Below are 22,749 nucleotides of genomic sequence, written 5' to 3'. Positions count from 1 at the left end.
ATAATCTCTCAATCCCTCTCTATCGTGGTCGAATCTGATGCCAAAGAGGTGGTGAATCTGATAAACAACTGCTTCATTTGGAAAATGTCTTTTTCTTGTTTTTTTCTCGTGATAGGAATCTAGTTGCTCATTGTATGGCTCTTTTTGCTACCAGTTTTTATTTCTTTTGATCTTTTTATTTCTTCCAATTCGAAAGATTTTAGGAAAAGTTAGGTTTCTAATTTCCCTAATTAGGCTTGCGATGTTATTATGAGCGACCTTTTATTTCCATTGCCCCTTTGAGTTTGAGTCTTTATGTTTATTTATTTTTTAAAAAAACTTGGAGAATAAAAAGATTTTTTTCTTCTAAATTAAATATTGTCATGTCATCAATCCACATCATGTCTCCGTTAGTGGTTTCACTATAGTTAGATGGTTAGAACTGAAAAAATGTATATCCCAAACCTTAATAGTAGAATGTGAGTTTTAAAACTTATGAACCTAAATGCAACCAACTTGCCTTCAAAAAATTTTGTGTATTTTTTTCGAGTGATTATATATATTTGAATCTAACCCAATCGTAGAAGTTGGATTTTGTTTCTATTGGACTTTTTTAGTCATCAAAATTTTCAAAACACTGAAGTAAATGTGTTCTACACTTAGGATTTTTTTTAATGGATCGCCTCTTTCCAGGGGTCTAAATGAAATTTGACCTACTGTTTGAAATCAATTGGAAAATGTTCTTCTACTTGCTTCGATCAACTATTAAATTACCCATTCAATCCCAAGAACATGCACGGTAGCCTGACCTCGAATGTAGATCTCGTTTCTTCCTCACGTCTCTTGCACCTTCCTCTCAACTTTTGATCCTAATAGTGACACCTTTTTCTGGTAATTACTGCGTAAACGTAGATCTCACTTATTCCTTTCGCCTCTTGCTTCTACATCTTGATACTCCATTCTTTACACTTGAAGGTGCATTTTTACTTACTTGACGTATGAAACTGATTGTCTATGATGATTCAATAATTTGTAGAATGTTATGTTGGGATGGTGTCCTAATTCTCCCGGAGTCTCGTTGTTTTGTAAAGATACACATTGTTCAATGAATAAAATAAGTGTTATTTAATTCTGACATTTACTCATATCCAATAAACAAAGCTCCTTGGTTATCTTATGTGAACTTAAGCATGTATATGTGATATACAAGTGGATCATGTCTTAAGTGATAACCTAAATAGGTCTGAAGTAATAGGATTAAGGTGGGATACCTGATTCTGGTGACACTACGGATACGACCCACTTTGTAGAAGTTTGCAAGTGTTGTAAACTACTACAGATGGTAGATCCTAACCATTCATGTGAAGAGGTGCGAGCGGGGGTGTCCTATACAAAGAGTTTGTATAAGACCTGGACCACGAGATGACTAGACTCTGTATATAACGTCATTGATACTAGAGACTTGCATCTCACCTAAACGACCATAGGTGACACGACCTCAATCCTGAGTGTTTTGGGAACTCTTGCCTTTGAGGGTGGTTCTTTGATTAGTATGGGTGAGAGTGGCCAGATTGCCAACTCAATATGTCTACCTTTTTGGAGACTTGTCTGAACTGGGAGCTAGGAACTCAATCCACAAGATGAAATTCACTTATTTCCCGAAGCAAGGATAAGTAGAGAGATTTCTCCCTTAAGGGCTAATTCCAGGGCTTGAATATAGTGGCCACAACTTCTCTTTGGAAGAGAAGACTCAATCATAGTAGAACTATAACTTATGTTCATTAGAGGGATCAGTGGTACTTAAGGAGACAGATGTAACTACAGGGGCATAACGGTTATTGGCCCAGCTGTACTTACGCGCAATCTGTGAAGGGTTATCGCACTGCTGATTGGTTAAGATGGACACATAATATATCTGTGGTAAGGAGAGTTCAGCTGTCAATCTTTAGTGGAGTGTCTAGCAGTTAAGTGTGGGAATCATAACAAAGGAGTTGTATTGTGCAGTTAATTCATTACCTGTTGGAGCTTTCGAGTTCACAGTCACATGAGATCCTTTGGGTAGCTCAATGGATTCAGTTCTTGTGCTCATTTGAAGTGTTCAAATTGACAGAGGTATTTTGATTATATATGAATATAATCCGTGATGATGTATAAGATACATCTACGTGAAGGACTTGATGTAAATGAGATTTACATTAAGTACATGAAATAATGAAAAAGAACTATTGTTTATATGTTTTATGAGATAAATATTAAAACTATAGGTTATAAATCTATGATAAGTTGGTTATCATTTATGTTTATAATAATATTAATTATTGGATAATTAATTCTTTTTCTTTTAAATAACCAAAGTAGTGGGTGGTTATTGAATCATGGTAACCGTGAGTTTAGAAGGAAAATAGTTTTCCTATTTTTAAAAGAAGTTTTTACAAAATGCTAAAAAGTTTTTTGAGTTTTCTCTCTGCACAAAAGAAACTTACGAAGTCGTCAAGTAAATTCGGATTTACTAAACGACGGCTGGACGAGCTAAACGATCGTGCAGTATTTACTAAACGATCGCATAGTTTTGCTAGACGATCACTGGCTCAAGGTAAACAATCATGTAGAGTCTGTAGGCAACAGACCGAGCTAAACGATGAGTTAAACGATCGCATAGCTTTTGTTAGATGATCGCTTAGCTTTATCTAAACGATTGGGCATCAACCTATACGATAGGTCTCTGCCATCTCCCACTTGCCTAGTCGTGTACGTGATCAGTATTTCCTCCTTCGTCTGCCTCATTCCAAGTCCAAACAGAGCCCATCCTATGGATTCTCACACCGAGAATATCAAGGTCACTTGTTGGTGGTGTCAGACTCAACTCGACACTGTCGAGGTTTTCTGGAGGCCGTTGTGGTGCTGTGAAGGTCGTGCCATTCGAGTTGCGGAGGAGTTCGTGACTGAATAAATCGTTGAGGACGAGCGCGAAGTGTTCGCGGTGTGTTCGTTACTGTGTTGCGGTCATGTAGATCGAGCGTTCGTGGTCGCTGTTGTTCGAGCGGTCGCGCAACGTAGCGTGGAGACGCTTCTGCCTATGTGCGTAGAGTTTTTCTCATTGTTCATTTGTTGTTCATGCTGTAATTTCTGCATTTGAATTGTATAACTGCTTGTTTGAAGTCGACTATAAATGTATTGTTCATTCATGATTGTAATTTGGAATAATCTTGTTCCGTTGCTTATGAAAATCTCGAATCTGATTTCCTTCATGTTATAGTGTTGATTTTTTCAATACTTTGCAACTGATTTGTTATGAGTTTTTTTTTTAAGGAACGTTACATGTTTATCTTTAATAGTAATTTATGATGTGTTCATCTTAAGGTGACTTAACTTGCAAAACACTTCTTTTTTAAATCGATTTGAAAGGATTGTGGACATTGTTAGGTTATTGCCATTAGAGGGTATAGCTCGTATAACGTGCATTAATTACCAGAAAACAGGTAGTCTCACGGTCAGAATCGATATGTAGGAGTGAGAAGCAAGAGGTAAAAACGAGATACACGTCCACACATTAATTACCAAAAAAATGTGTCATTATTAGAGTCGAGAGTTGAGAGAAAAGAGCGAGAGATGGGAGAAAGAAACGATATCCATGTTTGAGCATCAAACTATCAAGCATGTTTTGGGGATTGAATGAATATTTCACAAGCAGCTAACACAAACAAAAGTAATTTTCATTTGACTTCAAACAGTGGGCCAAATTTCATTTGGACCCTTGAAGAGGGCCAAACTATACAAAAGAAACCTATTAAGTCAATAATTCAAATGTCATATTTTTGTTTGAGTAAACGTCAAGCATTGAGTGGAATCATGTGTACAACAACCGTTTGAATATAATCGTAACAATTTGATTTTTGAACTTTAATTGTTGAACATATTTTCAAGAATTATAATACAAATATCGACTAAATAAAGAGAATAAACATTAAATATTAGAAATGTTTTATCATCACTTTTTTTTCTTTTGAAAAATCTTAAATAATGTTCGTGTAACCTTGTGATCATTGTACATGACACAGCACAAGAAAAGGGTAGCACCAAAAAGCAAGTACCATTTTTTTTTTCCTTCACAGCATAGAACACTAATTATACCATTGATTTTCCCCCATACCTGGCAGGTAAAATTAAAACGTGGTAAATAAAACAATCAAAATAAGATATAAATCAACATTCAAACAGCAAAAATACAAATATAGTCCACTTGGGGTTTCTATTTATAGTCAGAACTTCATCTTTTCCCTATGTTGCATAAATGTTATTTGATGAAAATATCAACCAATATATTTATATATCCATCGATATATGTTCTTATATCCTTAACTAAGTTTGAGAATAAAAACAACTTAATTACTAATCTAAACAAAATTTCTAAATTCTTTGACAGTGTAATATCAATATCGATATCAACATCAATTATTTGAATCCTTCATTCCTTTACAACAGTAACTCCGCCAAGCTACAATTTGTCTTTCTAGATCCATTTAAAAGATGAATCATTAAACCAAATGCCATTCTCAGAACCAACCACAAAAGTTGAGAGAGAGAGAGAGAGAGAGAGGGAGAGAGCCACTCAACAGATTTCCATTGCAATGAAATTCCCGACTTTACATCAACCTAACGAAATAAACCTTTCTTTTTCTAACTTTTTTTTTTTTTTTTTTAACTTTTTGGGAGTGGGGTTAAGGATTCATTTGTAATAAAGTAATAATAATAATAATCAGAAATTAGACTCATCCTCGGCAAATTTCAATAAAAACTTCAAAATTGAATGCTTAGGATCATCCTTGCCTCCTTCATCTTTAATCTTGAAAACACCCTTCATTATTCGAGTGTATAGTCTTTCAAGCTCTGGAATTCCATACTTCCTTGTTCGCTCCAGAAGTACATTCTTCACTGACTCAACTTGGTTCGAAATATAGCAATTGGATACTGAAGCATCTTGCGACCCGTTCCAATCTGTAAGATCGGAGGCTTCTCCACCAGAAGCATCACGCTGATTCCCACCACCCAGACAGGCTTGTGAACTTTCACGACTTGCTTCACTTGTATCGGGCTCCTGGGATGGTTTTGGGGCAACTGAATCTTGATGGGGTGTCTGTTTCTCTTCTGTTTGTATTATGGTTGTTAGAAAGTAAATACCAAGAAATAAGGGAAGAAAAAAATACCAAAAATCAACAATTAGAATGCATCTAAAGATCATTGAGAGCCCACCAAAAAATTCAAACAATTTAAATTTCATTACAAGATACCATGGTTTCTAAAGAATTAATACAGGAACCATCGAGATATACTAAAAGAGAATATAACGTTTGCTAGCATTGTAGGCCATTGGATTTAGAATGGGAGTTTTTTTTTAAAAAAAAAATTAATTTTAAATTAATAAATGAAATAAAAGAGGAAACCCTGATAAACGGGTCCCGTTTGATAACCATTTCGTTTTTTATTTTTGGTTTTTAAAAATTAAACTTATTTCCTCCCCATTTCTTACACTGATCTGAATATTTCTTAACTATAATGGTTGAATTCTTAGCCAAATTCTAAAAACAAAAATAAGTTTTTAAAAGCTACGACCCAGTTAGGTAACCATTTCATTTTTTGTTTTTGATTTTTTAAAATTAAGCTTATTTTCTCCCTATTTTTTAAAATGATAGGTATCTTTTTTAAGTACAATGGTTGAATTCTTAGCCAAAAATCCAAAGAAAAAATAAAATTCTAAAAATTACTTTTTTTAGTTTTTAAAATTTGACTTAGTTTTTTAAACCATTAATAAAAAGAAGATAACAAAGAAATAAATTTGGAGATGAAAGTAGTGTCTCTATAGGCTTAGTTTTCAAAACAAAAAACCAAAAACCAAATGGTTACTAAGGGCCTACTTTTTTAATTTTCAAAATTTGGTTTAGTTTTTTAAACCATTGGTAAAAAGTAGATAACAAAGGAAGAAATTTAGAGGTGAAAGTAGCATCTATAAGCTTAATTTTCAAAAACAAAAACAAAAAACCAAGTGGTTATCAAACGGGGTCCTAAGTCTTAAAAGAGTGTTAGATGTTTACATCAATAAATAGGATAAAAGAGAATTCAAGCATAAAATGATCAAAGGAAAAGAAAGCATCCAAAAATGGCATTCCTTTCACCCGAAGAAACCAGAGAAAGACTCTACGAGGAGCCAACCAATATTGAAGTGAGAAATAAAAAATAGGGATAGATAGAGGAATGGACCAGCAAAAGTATAAGCAAAAGTACAGTGAGCAAACAGGTGATTAGAGTCTCTTGATCACACATAACACACCAAGATGGAGAAAGGTTGATGTATGGCGTTGTCCGTCGAAAATGATTGACCGACAATCTTGACAACTTCAAAGCTAAGTTCCCAATGGAAAGGTAAATCTTCTTGGGATGAGCAACTAGCAAAATCACCAAGTATGATTTTTTTAAAGAAATGAACAATCACCAAGTATGAATTATATAACAAAGGTTCATTTGTCCTCAACAAAAAGAAAAAAAAGAGATTGAAGGAAAGAGGCCAAGACCAATAATCATTAGCTGAATTGAAGAATTGATGAGAGATTTGCCCACTCAACTGATTCAAGGCTCAAATCCCAGGGGCATTAGTGGAAGGAACCCACACATCAGAACCGTACTACTTGGCTGAGAAGTGAGTCTAACAGTATCAATAGCTCCACAACTCAACCAAGAATCAAGCCAAAATGAAAGCAACCATTCCTAAGACAACCGCGAGCATGGATTGCAATAAGAGACAAAGTAAAGCAAATATGACGCAAAGGTGATTTGTATGATCCTCTCAAAATAGGATGAGGCCAAACACAATCAAACTCGGAACCTTCTCCTTATGCATTCCACCTTCTCCTTCGGAACCTTCACAAAAGAAATCACAAACAAGCTTGTCCAAATGGAGGTAATTTTTGTAGGCGGTTTAAATAGTGACATGTAGTAAATCAACATACTAAGCCCTTGTTGCCAATGGGGCGATCGAGAATTATAGAGCTAGAAAGAAGGGGTATTGATTGAGATCGATTTTGAAAAAGCTTGTGACCATGAAGATTGAAACTTTTTGGATAAGGTTTTAGATAGGAAAGGCTTTGGTTATAAGTAGCGTATGTGGATGTGGGCTTGCCTGATGAATGTGAGCTGCTCCTTTCTTATCAATGGGAGTCCTAGAGGTAAAGTGACGGCATCAAGAGATCTGAGGCCGAGTGATCCTCTCTCCCCTTTTCCCTTCCTCTTTGTGGATGTGCTTAGCAGATTGGTGACTAAGTGTGTCAAAGGTAACCTTATTGAGCCCTTTGAGGTGGGTAAGGATAGGGTTCCCCTCTCCTATCTTCAATTTGCAGATGACACCCTTTTCTTCTACTCGGGAAGTGTTAATTCCTTCTTAATGCTGAATCACGTTCTTGCTTTCTTTGAGGAGATGTCAGGTCTGAAGATAAATAGGGGCAAGCGTTGTGTTATGGGTATCTATAGTGAGGAGGATAAGATTAAAAGGTAAGGTGGGCTGAGTGGACAGGATGTGAGGTGGGGAAGTCTTCCCTCTTCTTACCTTGGACTCCCTCTTGGGAATAGTCCAAAGTGTGTTTCTTTATGGGACCTTGTGATTCACAAAGTTCGAGGTAGGTTGGCTTCTTGGAAAAAGAATTTCTTTTCTAAAGCGGGGGTTCTTACTCTCATCAAGTTTGTCCTGAGCAGCATTCCGGTTTATTTCTTCTCTCTTTAGAGCTTCGGGGGAGGTGTGTAAGTGTTTAGAGAGGTGATGTGTGACTTCTTTTGGGAAGGGGCTGATGAAGGGAAAGGAATCAGATTGCACCTTATTAGATGGAAGATTATCGAGAAGCTAATGTCTTTGGGAGGTTAGGAAATTGGGAACCTTAGGACTCGAAACAAAACCCTTTTAGCCAAATGCCTTTGGCACTTTTCCTCTAAGCCCAATTCTTTGTGGCGTAGGGTTATTGCTACTAAACATGGCCCCCATATCCTTTCAAGTGGCTAGCTAAAGGAATTAATGGCACTTATCGGAATCTTTGAAAAGATATTTCGAAAGAGCTCCCTATTTTTGTTCCTTGGGTCTGTTATGTAGTGGGGGATGAGAGAGAGACGTATTTCTGGAAAGATCACTGAGTGGGGGAGAGACCTCTTTGTGGTTCTTTCCTAGGATTATATCATATCTTCTCTTAAAATCATTTTGTGACTGATTTTCTTGTTTGGACGGGGAGCTCTTGTTCTTTCTCCTTCGGGTTCCATCGTGCCCTTTCTGATAGGGAAACATTGGATGTGGTTGCCCTCCTTTCTCTTCTTGAGAGTCATCTCCTTCGCCTTCGGAGGAGAGATGTGAGAGTCTGGAGCCCTAATTCTTTGGAAGGATTCTCATGTAAATCCTTTTTTCAGTGTTTCATTAATCTTGCTCCTGTGGGTAAGTTTGTTTTCTCGTCGCTGTGGAGGTTTAAGATTCCTAGAAAGGTGAAATTCTTTACTTGGCAGGTTCTCCATGGTCGTATTAGTACGTTGGATAGGCTTGTTAGGAAGATGCCTTCATTGGTTGGTCCTTTTTGTTGCATTCTTTGCAAGAAGACGGAGAAAGACTTGGACCATACTTTTGACACTGTGATTTTGCGAGCTTTGTCTAGGATTCTTTTTTCCAGACGTTCGGTTTGATGTGTTCTCATCAAAGAGACGTTAGAGATATTATCAAGGAGTCCATCCTCACTCGCCGTTTGGGGAGACAAGCCGTTTCTTTGGCTGGCTAGTGTTTGTGCTATTGTTTGGGTGTTGTGGGATGAGAGGAAAAGGAGGGTGGTGTTTAAGAGAGTCTGGATGTTGTGGGATGAGAGGAATAGAATGGTGTTAGGAGAGTTGAGAGGGATGCTCGTGATATGTGGTCTATCATTCGTTTTCACGTTTCTCATTGGACTTCGATTTCTAGGGTTTTTGTAATTATCCTATGAACATGATTTTGTATAGTTGGAGTCCCTTCTTGTAGAAGGATTCTCCTTTTTTGTAGGCTTGGTTTCTGTATGGCCATGTATTCTTTCATTTTTTTCTCAACGAAAGTTGTTCTTATTAAAAAAAAAAACATACTAGAAAGGTTGGCTTGGATTAAGGTGTGCCTACCTCCATTTGAAATAGGACATTTCCAACCATGAAGCTTGTCCTGAGTTTTGGCAATGTCCTTTTGAAATATCCTTCTTTTGAAATGGATTTAGAAAGGGTAGCTTGGATTAGGGTATGCCAACCTCCTTTTGATACAGAAGGATACTCCTCATCATAGAGGAATAGTCCCTACAATGCACCAAAGCAACCTCCTAAGACACCCCCTAAAGCACCGACTTCAAAGGGAACAGACAAACTGGCAACCCCAAAAGATGATCAAGATCCTCCCCAAATAAGATCCTCAAACTGCATTCTAGAGTGTTGCAGAGCAGCTAAGGTAACTATTTTCTGGGTAACAAGAGGAAACCAATAACTCGAGTGGGAGAGTGTAAGTCGAAGAGGATTCCCTCACTTTCCTCAGTAAGGAACGTGCATGACATCATGCACGGCTAGCCCTAACCATTAAGCCTTGTGAAAATTCAAGAGTGGTTATTGAGTCCTCAGTTGATCTCCAGCAGCTTAATGTTTTTAAGCTCACAGATGTGGGCTCTGGTACTGAAAGAAGCAGTCAAATTTGGAAATTTGGAAATGAGAGAAGTACCTAATAATCTTTTTTTTTTTTTTTTTTGATATAATGAAAAGAAAGTAATGCTCAAAAATAGGGTAACCTGTGAGAAAACTGAATTACAATGAAAAGATAAAAGAATTCCAATCGAGAAAGAGATCCTAAATAGAGTAGATAGCAAAATGCTTGGATTGGGAGCACTAGGAAAAAGCTTCAAGTAAAGAACCAAAACAATCATTCCATGTAAACAAATTATCTTGAAAGCTCCTCTGCAAATTTTTTATTATGGACACTTTGTTTGGAAGTAAGTTGACAGAAAGACACCAAAAACGAAGCCTAAACTAAAATGGGAGCCTTTTTCTTCACCAATGTAGCTATGATCTTTCGGTTTAGTTTAATTACTAATAGTGTTTTACTAATTTAAGCCAGTGAGAGTGTGGAACAGCTTTTGCCATGATGGGTTTTAAAAGAAAACAAGTTAATAAGGGAGAACGGGAGCAAATCCATTTTTGAGCATTGTGAGAGACAAATCAAATAATATGTTAATGAGAAGATTGAAATTGGGGGGTGTATTATAAAGCTAGGATCATCCCAATTGCTAGTTTAGAATGAGAGTAAAAATCACAGACTTCTTACATTAAATTGAACGTTTTCACGTTGACAAGAACAAGGATCATCTCACAACTAAATTTCAACTGCCCAAACCTATAGAACTATCCACATGTAAGGAACAGAAAAACACATCACAATAAAACATTCCACTCAAGCACTAGTTTAGCCAACCCATGGTGGTCTGGTCTAATTACGTTATCAAGCAATCAGTGAATGTACTAAAAAAGCAAGAACCCATAACCAAGACAGAAGATTTTTTAGCTGATTCCTTTAACCTCTAGTTTAGCCAACCCAACAACCGGTGAGTACTAAGAAATAACAATTGCTAGCAGTTGGTACCTAAGCCAATGTCACATCAAAGGAAGCTAGATAAAATTAAACTTTTATGGGAGACCTAATCTTAACTCTGTCAATAAGCTCATTTTCATGCTTGGAGTATACAAGATGTATAATTTAACCACATCTGTATTTAGAGCTTGCAGTGGGGCAGGGCTACTTAAGCAGCAAACCAATATTTCTTCAGAAATTCATGATTTAAGAAATATATACAAAACATACAAAAAGTGAGTTCATAATACCTGCATGATGAGCAGCATCCATATTCTTCTTTGGGCGCTTTAATGCCTCGTAACTTCGATTGAAGTCAACCTCTGGCTGGACATTACGCAATCGAGCACTAGCTCGAGTAACAGTTCCCAGCTGCACAGCTGGGGCAGATGGAAACATAGTTCCCCCAAGTTCATCTGGCACGTTCAATGGGCCACCTTGGGCAGCTATATGGTCACAGAATGCAATCAGTGCGGGATCCATCTGTGTCAGCATTCCATGGACCTGTGGATAGGGATATCTATACTGATAAGCCACTCAACTTTTGAAGAAAAAGAACTCAAGGAAAACAAACAAATGAACATACAGCATCGCGAAGTTCGTAAGCTCTGCTAACAATCCTGGCACCATTGTAATCATCTCCATTATAAGCCTGAAACAAATACAACGTATATTCTCATAAACAAATATAGGAAAGAAAACCTCAGTAGAAGTGAACCCTTTCTTTTGTTTCATGGAGTTGAGAAACACAAACACTGGTGTCGTTAAAATGATTGAAGAACAAAAACAAGCCCAAGTCACACACACATAATGAGTATGAATGGATGCAAAGAAATCACAAGGATAGACAAAATTCTGGCATTTACAAGTCTGCTGCTTCCCATTTCCTAGACATTTAAAAATGAAAGTCCATAGTGATACTGAGGCCCACACAGAATTATCAGAGAGTAGAACACCCCCCAATTGAAATATTTAAGTTAATTTTTATTTGGACGTTAAATAATTTTCTACATATTTCATTTATTTTCCACACATAATCATAATAAATATTATTTATTTATAATTTAGTTTAGAACTTCTATGATACAAAAAGCAGTACCTTCGCATTAGAAACAATAAGATCGACATCTTGAATAAATGCTGAACATGTAATATACTGCCCAGAGTCAACATGTTGAAGCAATGTAGCCATGTCCATTGGGTTCTGGACAACTGAGCGGTAATTGGGAGCATCCTCATCAAGAACAGGGTAATGGAAGACGGTAAACCTTTTGTCATATAAAATTCTGCAAAGGAAATACAAGATCAGTTTAAACAAAGAATGACATTGAAATCAAATTTAAAAAGTAAAGGGACATGTGAACTGTTCAATCAAATCTTGAAAGCTGCCAAATAGTCAATTCCCTATTATTTATTTATTTATTTTTTTTTTTGGGGGGATTAAGTGTGACTCAATTCCCTCTTAATTGATTGGCTCATAATTGTTGTAGGAAACTAATCTTAATCCTAATCACTTAAGGATTAGACCAAGATACCCTAACTTACCCTAATCCTACATTCCTACTACATCATCATTAGTGAGATAGATGATTAAAAAGATTGGGAAAAGAGTTTTGATAGGGAGTACCATCTGTATGTATTTGGTTATCATATAGATGGCATTCCCTGTTAATAAGATAGGTGATTAAAAAAGATTGGGAGCACATTTTTCCTTTTGAACAAGTAGCCTTTGTTCTCTCTCTCCCTCTCTCAATGAACTTAGGCGCCACCACAGGTCCTAACCCTAGTTGTCGGCATCTACACTGACACTCCTGAAATAGCCAAGTGTCAGTGTTGGACACTGACATGCTCCCGATACGTGCTGACATGTAAACTCGTGTCTTATTATTTTAATGTTATTTTTGTATTTTCTGACATGCTGCAACACGTAGTTTTGTCAGCCCATTTCTCTCTAAATCTTAGGGTCTTTCAGCACTCACCCATTGATTGATCCATCGTCATTTAACTGTTGCAGTCCAGTTGCCTTTGCCTTAGGTTTACGATCGTGGCCCCAATTCTCTCTCATGCACACTGTGTCTCCTTGAAGAATCCAAATCCTAGCTTCAGTGGTTGTCTGCAGTCACTGCTTACGCCATCATGTCTCCTTCCTCGTACGTTGTTATCAACGCTGTTGGTCAGTGCCATCACCAGAGGAAGAAAGGAGTTGTTCTTACTGCTTTCACCACAGTTTGTATGGTTGCCGCCAGAAGGAATTTGATTAAAGATGCTTTGGAAGACAATCATTTTAAGGACTGTTTTGATTAATCCTTTCATGTCAGACGAGGCTTTACTAAATTTCAAGAGTGGGAACTCCTTAAAGGCTCATGAATCTATAGGAAAATGGAGACTCTAAAGAGATCTTCATTTACTTATTCAAAAGTGGTCTCAAGAAAAGAATGGATCTCCATCAAGAACTTGCCTCTAACGTATTAGGGATGTATCACATTGGAAGCTATCGGCCACTACTTTGGTGGCTTTGAAATAATTTTCCAATTCTTTGGACTTTGAAGGAATTTTAAAAGTGAATGATGATGTAATCATGCACCAACTAAGACTCGGGATATTTATAAAAATAAAAATAAAAAAAAGTTCTAGAGACTCGGGACACTATAGTCGCAGAATTAAGGATTGGTTTTTTTAATGAGTCTACTTTGTATGATTATCATCAATCTTAATCACCAAGCTCTTGGGAATCCTTTGGGTTACATGGCTGTCAACCACTAGTTTAAGGAAAGAGGCGAGGCACCCAAGGTCCTTTGTGCCTCAAATGCAGTTGGGGCGAGTGATTTCAATCATGCGTTCGTGCCTTTGGTCGCCTTGGGTTGCCTCTCTCATGCGTTCGTGCCTTTGGTCGCGTTCGTGCCTTCGATATTCGATGATGCTTTACTTTTATTTTTTGTTCATGTTTTACTTTTACCATTTAGTATTAATCTTTTAAGGCTTTGAAATTTTATGTGACTATGCATATATAAACTTATGCCCTCTCTATACTATTCACTGTGCTTCGCTTCACTCAGACGGTTTTTTGCTGCCTCTCACCTTGAGGCAATCAACGGGCTATTCACCTTGAGGTGCACCTTGTGCATTGAAAAAAATGATTATTAAAGCTCCATTAAAGCTCTCCCCTAGCATCACCTTTTGAGATTCCTAAATCTCCTTTTGAGTCGTCCATTAAAGCTAGAATCCCCAAAGCCTTTGACTGTTAGAGGTTAAAAATTCTGACACTGTTGCTTAGTCCTTATACTAAAACTTGGAAAAGTGAGCCTATCATTTCTTCTGAGTCACCCACTAAGGATAATGTTATGGATCCTGATTTAATAAAAGAAAATTGTTCACATCTATTGGTCACCTCTATAAGACAAGTGGGTAGTCAGAACTTCTCGACAATATCTCCTCTTCAAAGCCATCAGCCCCCATTCCAAGTGGGTACAGTTTTTATTATGCCGTCATTCAACTCTTGTTTTCATACAGCTTTTCTTTGGAGGTGAGTTTTGTTTGATGGGTCCTATTTGTTTCTCGGTCGTTCTCTTTTGATTGAATTCATTTTAGGACCTTGTTGTATTTTCTAGTTCAATGTTATTTTTCACTCTCGTTCGGGGTTTACTCTGAGTTATTCAACCAAGATTCATCTACCTACGTGTTCCTATTGGTAGAAAATATGGGGATCGGTTCTTAATAACCTCCTTGTTACTTCTCTCGTTTGCAAGGCCTTGTTAAAACCATTAATCGTTTAGAAAAGATTATTAGAGACTTCTTGTGGAATGATATTTATAAATCCAATCAACCAACTCGTCAATTGGAATTGGACCTCTCTTCCTACAATGTGGGGGCCTCTAAATTGGCTCTTTTCGTTAAAAAGAAAAAAAAAATAGTGCCCTCGTGGAATGATATTTATAACCCAATCAACCAACTCGACAATTGGAATTGGACCTCTCTTCCTATGATGTAGGGGGCCTCTAAATTGGCTTTTTTCGTTAAAAAGAAAAAATAAAATAGTGCCCTCCTTGTGAAATGGCTTTGGAGATTCTGCCAAGAGTAAAATGCCCTAAGGAAATGAATTATTAGTGCTATTTATGGACTTGTTAACCTTGGATGGAGCACCAACTTGCCCAAAAAGAAAAGGAAGTTAGATTATGGTCTGATATTTTCATGCACGAGGTACAGTTTTTCAATTTTACTGATTTCGTAGTGAGTGAGTGAAGCAAATTCAGCTTTTGGGTTGATTATTTGGTGCAATCCTCAAACTTGTGCAAAAATTTTCGCACATTTATGCCAATTTCTCCAAAAAAAAAATGTTATTGTTGATGACTAGAATGATTTGATTCAAGTCTCGGACTTGGGAATTAGAAGATTCTCAAATAGAGGTGTACTGTTGCTGCCTTCATGCAACATCTTAATTTCTGAATGAATGACAGTAATCGGAATCGTTTGAAGTGGAAGATCGATCCCTCTGGTGGTTTCTCAACTAAATCTACTTTCTTAAACCTACAAAGGCGATCTCAAATAACACCTTTCCATGGTGAATCTGAATCTCATCTAGAAGCTTAAAGTTCCAAAAAAGTGTAGGAGGAATCTCAGGATCGCTTGTTTCTTCATAGTGAATTTGCTGCTAAAGGGTGGACCGGACCGGCTTGTTCAAAAATATTGGTTTTGAGAAGAAACCTATCTTGATCTCCTAAACTATAAAAAGTATCTAATAGGTCCTTGAACTTTCATGTTTGCATTTGGTCCCCAAACTTTAAGAAGTTGGTCCTTAAACTTTCAAGTGTCCAATAGGAAAATTTCATGTCTAAATTTCAAGTCTAATAGATCTTTGACCCATCTGACCTTTTTCAACTTATGAACCTACTAAGCACAAAGTTGAAAATTTAGGGTCCTACTATACATAAAACTAATATTATATTATATCTAATAGATCCATTAAATTATTAAAAAAAAAAGTCATACATCTATTAAATACAAAATTGAAAGTTCAGACCTTAGTAGACACTTTTTAAACTTCAAAAACCTTTCACTGACTAAACTTCTGATTTAACCAATTTTCGAAGTCACTGATTAATGTAATAATGCAGCAAATAAAACTCAGTAGTACAGAATAAAATGACAATAAATTTAACAAGGATACAATGGTGCAAGTGAAGACCATCTCACCGATTGCAAACATCTCTAAGGCACATTCTTAAACGCCGAAGGGCATGCTGTTCAGCTTCTAACTTGGCTTTTAACTCAGAAGCCTTTGGTCCACTGGCTACTACTGGAGCCTTGGGAAGCTCAGGAAGGGATCCAGACACTTGCACTTTTTTATCCATGCCCTCCAGCAAAACCGAGGAAGCAGCCTCGATTAAATGGGTAAAAAACAAAGACTTATCTTCACTGGACGGAGGACTAACTTGATATCTGCTAATTAGAAAAAAGTGAATAGAACATTAGGTTGGAAGTAATTTTTCACGAACAAAACAATATTATTAGCGGATATCTTTTCTATGCTATACAAAAGATTATGATGAGAGAAACCATAAAAGCGGAACCATTCATCTCTTCAGTCAATCAACTATCAAGTACCTTTTTCTTAATAAACTACTGTAATTAAAAAGAACAAAAATATAGGTGATCAAAGAAAGTGAAGAATCAGAAGGGAAAAAAACTAGGAAAGAAGATACAAAGAGATCAGTTAGAATGTACAAGATTCCAGCACCTGCTAAGCACCCACATCCCAAAATATCTTGCTATATATTTTTTTAGCACATTCTAACAAAAACAGTCAAAAGAATAAAATAAATAAGGGAAGCATCCTCTATCATGAAATGGGGGTAAAGGAATCACATGAGACTTACAAAATTGATAAAATACCTAGACTGAGATATTTTTCCAAAACAATCGGAGTCTTTTCAGAAGAAACAAAATATCTGATTTTAATATATATATCCAAATGTCAAATATGCATCATATGATAAAAGAACAAGGTTAAATAATTTCATGGTACAGTCAAAGTAAATGAAGACATACATCCCGCGATCAGGAAAAATCATAGAAGCTTTCTCATCAACTTCGGCCAGCGAGACTAAGGATGTCCCAAGCAGTAATATGGGAAGGTCAGAAGGTAGCTCCTCTAACAGAGTCAATAAAACAGCCCTCAACTGCTGATCTGCCTGAAAAATCAACCATCAAAACAACCTCGCATATTAAACAATGTTAGAAAGAACACTCATAAATTTTACGAAGTACAAAGTTTTTGAAACTAATTAATGAATCAACATAGAATATCTTGAATAACGAACTCACTGTCTCCCACCAACGGTGAAACTGAGGTAGGTAGAGTATCGATGGAGTAGTCCTCCTTGCTTCACCAAATATATGTACCAATGCTTCCTCAGGTGTCTTTGCACTGGGATCAGAAAGCAGCGACGGAAGTCCCAGAGAATGAACAGGAAATTTCTCCAATTCATGTAAAATCGCAGGACCAAGATGATCCTGTAAAACTAAACCAGTAAGTACATTTAGTTGGTCGCTCCAAAATGATCATAGAGAAATATCAGAAGGTTCCAAGACAATTACCAACCCAACGTCATCACCACCACAAAGCAAAAGTCGAGGTCTACACACTAGTGGAATTGCAGATCCAAAAGAAAGCATGGAAAGTTTGGCAAACTCAGATGATGCTGCTAATGGAAAGGCATCAGATAAGAAAATCATGGCTTTATGAAGATGTCTTTGCAAACATGGTGCAACTACAGAAGATAGCGGCCGAGAATGCACTACAGCCCCTCGATGAGCAGCAGGAGTAATTGTGGACATGGCTTCAACAAAATGATACTTCTCAACCTTGACAGATTCAACATCTATCAGAAACTTGTCATCACTGGTGTAAACCTGAGGATACTTTTGGCGGAAAGCTCGAATTGCAGCCTCAGTGCAGAGGGCCTTCAAATCAGCACCACAATAACCTACACAAGTAGCAGCAAGTTCTGATCGAAGCTCCTCTGAAGGAGGATTCTTCCACTTGCGAGTGTGAATGGTCAAAATCTCAGCCCGTGCATCACAACCAGGCAATGGAAAGTTAAATTCACGATCAAAACGACCAGGGCGGCGTAGGGCTCCATCGATAGCATCAATCCGATTAGTAGCTCCAATCAATACAACCTGCCCGCGAGAGTCTAGTCCATCCATCAAAGCAAGCAATGTGGAAACGATGGAATTATGAATTTGCTCCTGTTTGCTTGATCTAACTGGAGCAAGCCCATCAATTTCATCAAAGAATATGATAGAAGGCTGGTTCCTTTGTGCTTCTTCAAAGAGCAGTTTCAATTGTCGCTCAGCCTCACCCACCCACTTGCTTAGAACATCAGCACCCTTCCGCATGTAGAAACTGACCTTTTGGCCAGCCTTTGATGCAGCACAGGCTAATGCTCTAGCAATTAATGTTTTCCCAGTACCTGGAGGCCCACATAACAGCACCCCTCTTGGTGGAGTTATATGATAACTTGCAAAGAAATCGGGGTAAAGTAAAGGAAAGAATACCATCTCCTTCAAAGCATCTACATATTCTGACAAGCCACCAATGTCATCAAAGCTAACACTTTCATCAACTTGTACAGGTTGAATATCTGCCCCACCCTTAGAGCTTGGTCCAGCAGTTTGAATACCAGAAGTTAAACTTGAAAATGCATCACTTTGGTGACCCCAACCAGATGCTGCAATATTCAATCCCCAAGATGCAGTCCCATGCATGTCCAATCCTCCAAACAGCCAAGGTGGGCCAGATCTACTTCCACCTCGAGCCCATGGTATACCGGGAGCTTGGTCCAGCTCATCCACAAGAAGAGAATCATCAGAATCTTCAATCCTCGCCATACGACGTTTGTGAACTCTAGATCCACCCCTCCTTACATCTCTCCCAACCTTAGTACCCATTCCTTGATGTAATACTCTGCGAGGAGATCTTGGTCTTGGTTTACCTTCACCTATAGACAGTCTCCGAGCATCGGGACGATTTCGAAGATCATATCGTCTACGTCCGTCCTGTTCTTCTTCACCTCCTTCATCATCACCATCTTCCTCACCCTCATCCTCAGGTTCAGGCTCACCTTCATCATCATTTTGAATATCATCCACATCATTATCCTCTATATCATTCCCATTTTCAATCCCATCTTGGCTTCCTTTATCTTCTGAGCTACCTTGCTCATCATCTGATTCTGAATTCAATCGGTCTCTAGAAACTAATCGTGAATGACGTGGTCGTAATCCCTCGCGCCTAGGAGTTGGTCGGTTCTCCATGTTTTTTTTATGCTTTGGAGAAGAAAAAACATTTTTATTTGAGTTATTATCCCTCTGACTCCTCAGTATTTTATACTTGGGACTCTGCAACAAGTTTATTAAGCTTCAGTACGTGTGGTAAATGAAGGTAATATTTCCATAATACATTTTGAAGCATCTAACGAACCAAAGTTAGGTTGAGGAAGAGAGAGAAATCTTGGAACAACATTAAATCTCACCATTATGTCTTCATCTTCAGAATCTGTGTAACCACTAAAATTTGTACGCCTCCTCTTCTGTCGTTGAGACCGCCGCAAATTTTTTTCAACTGGCTGAAAAATACACACAAGATAATATAAAAGTCTGAGAAATGGCAGAGTTTAAAGGAGAACAACCCTGGAGAGTAAAAGCTTATAATCATTAACTTGTATGAGAGTGTATATATATATATATATATAGATGTACATAGATATATATCCTTTTACCTACTCTGAATGAGTCAATTTTAATCTTGAGCATTCTATATCATCTAATTGAATTTCAAAGTAAAATAAGAATGTTGAAGTATTGACCTAACCCATCAGCTTACACTTTTGGGTTAGTTGGAGATTAAATAAAGTAAGAGTGCTAAGAGTAAACCAAGAAATCATGTAAAATTCAACCATAAAACACCTAAAATTAAGACTGAAATATCCAAGCCCAAGCCAGGCCACAAAAACATCCAAATCTAAGAACAAAATAAAGCAAATATAGGAATAGCAAAACTCAACACCAAATATACAAATCCAACTAAAAAGCATCCAACAAAAAAGTATAATCCATACACGAGAGTATGCCTCCAAAGGCTAACCACAATGCACAAGAAGAAAAATGAAAACTTAATCGATTGAAGATAGCAATTAGATGACACTAAAACTAAGGTTAAATTTTGAGTCGCTCAACTAAGTACATGGGCAAAAAGTGAACTTTCTCCCACTCTTTTTATATGAAAAAACAATATCATGTTAATAAAAGACAAAAAACTAAAACTAAAAAAGGGAGCCAACAAAGGATGATAACAAGAATAGCTCCAATCATATAATAATGGCATTTCCACCAAGATAGGTTCCATAAATAAGCTAAAACAAAGCCTCAAAGCTTAGAAAGCCCCATGACAAATAGAGGAGTTTGAGGAGGAGTTTGAGGAGCTTATTCCAAACCACCACAGCATAAGAGCAAAAGAAGAACAAGTGTTGACTGTCTTCCCCATCCTTTATGCACAACACCCACCCCAAGAAGGAGACCAATACCAGTTTGGCATTCTTCTCTATCATCTGTTGTAGGTGTTTATCCCTTAGGGATTTTAGTAGATAAGGTTAACAAAGGGGCTGATGATATCTTCAGAGGTTGCATTTACCTTGCTGTCCCTGGACTTTACAGAATAACCATCCTCTTGTTTAAGAGTCCATTTTTTCCTGTCTCACTAATGGTGAAATTTGTGAGCCAACTAAGAAAGACAGCCCACTCCTGCCCTCAATCTCCAAATTGGTACTGTTCCTTCTAAATTTGAGATCCCAGCCAACAGAAGAGAATGATCATCATGAAGAGCCTAATTTGAGAGTAGTGTTTAAGAGCCTGGGTTTTCCTAAAAAAAAACCGTGTCCCCCTTTCGAACTTCACATGTATACCATTTATCAGCCTTTTCCAGCAGTTTGTTAATTGTAGCCATGTAAGTTCTCCACTTATTCCCAAATCCTTTAGTCCTTAGAACCTTATCTAAACACTCTTGATCCAATCTTTCGTTTCAAGATAACAAATATATAAAAGGGAAAAAGCATGTCTTTCCAAGCAACCAAGAATACAAAAGTGGCTCTTCAGTCAACTTTAATATAAGAAATTATAAATACATCCAGCTTTCAAATGTTCTTTTTACTGTCTAGCCATATTTTTAGATACAGTTTCACAAAGAGTGACGTATGTTGTTGCATATATACAGTTCCTATATAGAAAAATCAAGAATTGTGTGCTAGAGATTAATTTTTAAACTAGAATTCATTCTTTCTATAATCAATGCTTTGCCCATAAGACCTTTTGAATTGATATAAGATATAGGATATAGTTCTCACAACAGCATTAGCAGTTGGCATGGATTGCTTCTTTGGACGGAGCATCTTGGCAATTCTAGTAGCTGGGGTTCTTTTCTTGTTGGGTTTGAAGGTTGCAGAAGAACCATAATACACATATGGACGACCATATGATATTGGCCTCCTCCTTGGTCGAGCACTTGTGCGTAGTGGGCTGGAGACTGGTCCATCCCCTGAACCAGTTTGCTTTGGATACATGGGCGATGTAAGAGCTAGATTGGATTGATATAATTCCCCGTGAGTGCTTCTGAAGACAACATCTGACAAGAAATTATTCTCATCAGTTTTCAGCCAATGGCTGAGCAAATAGAACCGTAATAAACTAACTTAGCCAACATGCATTTTCACACCAATATATGCATAAATGTCTGTAATCACATCCCATCAATGATATTGTTTCCTACCCCAAAAGATAAACAGCCATTTTATTAACAATGGGCTTTTCAGATATCCAACTAACATCATGATCCGAAAACCAATGTGAAATAACGGATGAGAGATCAAGATATCCCTAGTTAAGTTCTGCCGTTCACCATGCCATTACCATCGCTTTGTCAACAATATACTGAACATAATAGCTATCTCTTTTCCCCTCCTCCCAAAAAAAAAAAAAAAAAATTGATAATGGATATCAGAGGCACTTTCTTAGACTTGATCATTGAATTGAAGTACTCAACTGCGACTACGAGCACCTGTATATGTCACATTCAGCACAAATTCACAAGGTACAAACCACATTACTTCCTTTTATGTACTTTCTTATTAAATCTCACGGCCTTGCATGATCATCTCCTAAATACTAATTAACATACGCCCTGCCACTCTCTCGCTACGAAAAACAAACACATCCCAGGAAGAACAATCTAATCATGAGTCTAAAAAAATTAAAAATAAAAACAAAACAAAAGGGTAACACCTTTGACCAACCAAGTATTGTTCATGATTTATGCACAAGATAACAGCAACCTTGAATAGCAGAGACATTAATAATAAATAGTTGCATTGCATGCTAGTAAAACAAACCTGAACAGCTTCTGTCCGCGCTCTCGCCTAGTGTAGCCCCAGAACGAAGGAATATCCCAGGCTTCAAGAATCAAGACAGTCTGATCAAAATATCACCAAAGAAGAAAGAAGCATTCCCAGAGCTGGAAAAAGGAATTGAAAGAGGGGGAAGAAGAAAGGGGAGAGGAGAATGAAGAACGTACAGGAAGTGGGTAATTTGAGAGAGATTCAATAGGTGTAAAATTGCATTTGAGTGAAGGAACTTAGGTAGGATGAGGAAGAAGACGAAGACTGGGGAAGAAGGAAGATCGAAGCTCAAGAAAAACAGAAATTTTTTCCATGGGGAAGACGGAAGAGAGAGTGCATGGCCTCAGCTAGGGCTTTCGTGGGCCGTCGATTTCTAGGGCCTTTAATGGGCCGTCGATGAAATTGTATTCGGATCTTACCGTTGAACCCGACCCGACCCGACGCGATGTTCCTTCGAATATGCTTTTGAATGGAATTGTCCTTTCTTGTGTTTCCTATTCCTCTAAGATACTAGAAAACCTTTTTTAAAATTTCATGCACGTCCGATTTTATATTAAAACGTGTTTAATAAATCGTGAGGTTTATTTTTTAATCGTAAAGTTGTTGACTTGTTTGAGATTAATTTTGTTATCTTGAGCGTGTAAGTTTTTCTTTTGTAATTGTGTTGGAAATTCGGTTGTA

At 37.4% G+C, this 22,749-nt stretch overlaps 1 protein-coding gene across 1 annotated transcript; it reads right to left on the bottom strand.

Annotated features, from left to right (window-relative positions):
- Positions 1-4,576: 4,576 nt before the first annotated feature.
- On the bottom strand, positions 4,577-22,419 carry LOC120074935 (ATPase family AAA domain-containing protein At1g05910). Its single transcript, XM_039028042.1, has 11 exons — positions 22,063-22,419; positions 21,022-21,299; positions 19,156-19,248; positions 17,216-19,021; positions 16,943-17,131; positions 16,667-16,809; positions 15,812-16,057; positions 11,721-11,907; positions 11,208-11,273; positions 10,873-11,125; positions 4,577-5,124 (listed from the first exon to the last, which is right to left on the bottom strand). Exons 2-11 carry the CDS (start codon positions 21,235-21,237, stop codon positions 4,736-4,738), a joined length of 3,588 nt encoding a protein of 1,195 aa, XP_038883970.1. The 5' UTR covers positions 21,238-21,299; positions 22,063-22,419; the 3' UTR covers positions 4,577-4,735.
- Between the last annotated feature and the right edge of the window lie 330 nt (positions 22,420-22,749).

Source organism: Benincasa hispida, chromosome 4, assembly GCF_009727055.1.
Source record: "Benincasa hispida cultivar B227 chromosome 4, ASM972705v1, whole genome shotgun sequence".
NCBI classification, from domain to species: domain Eukaryota; kingdom Viridiplantae; phylum Streptophyta; class Magnoliopsida; order Cucurbitales; family Cucurbitaceae; genus Benincasa; species Benincasa hispida.
The sequence above is the reverse complement of the archived record's forward strand: the minus strand, read 5'-3'. Positions and strand labels throughout refer to the sequence as shown.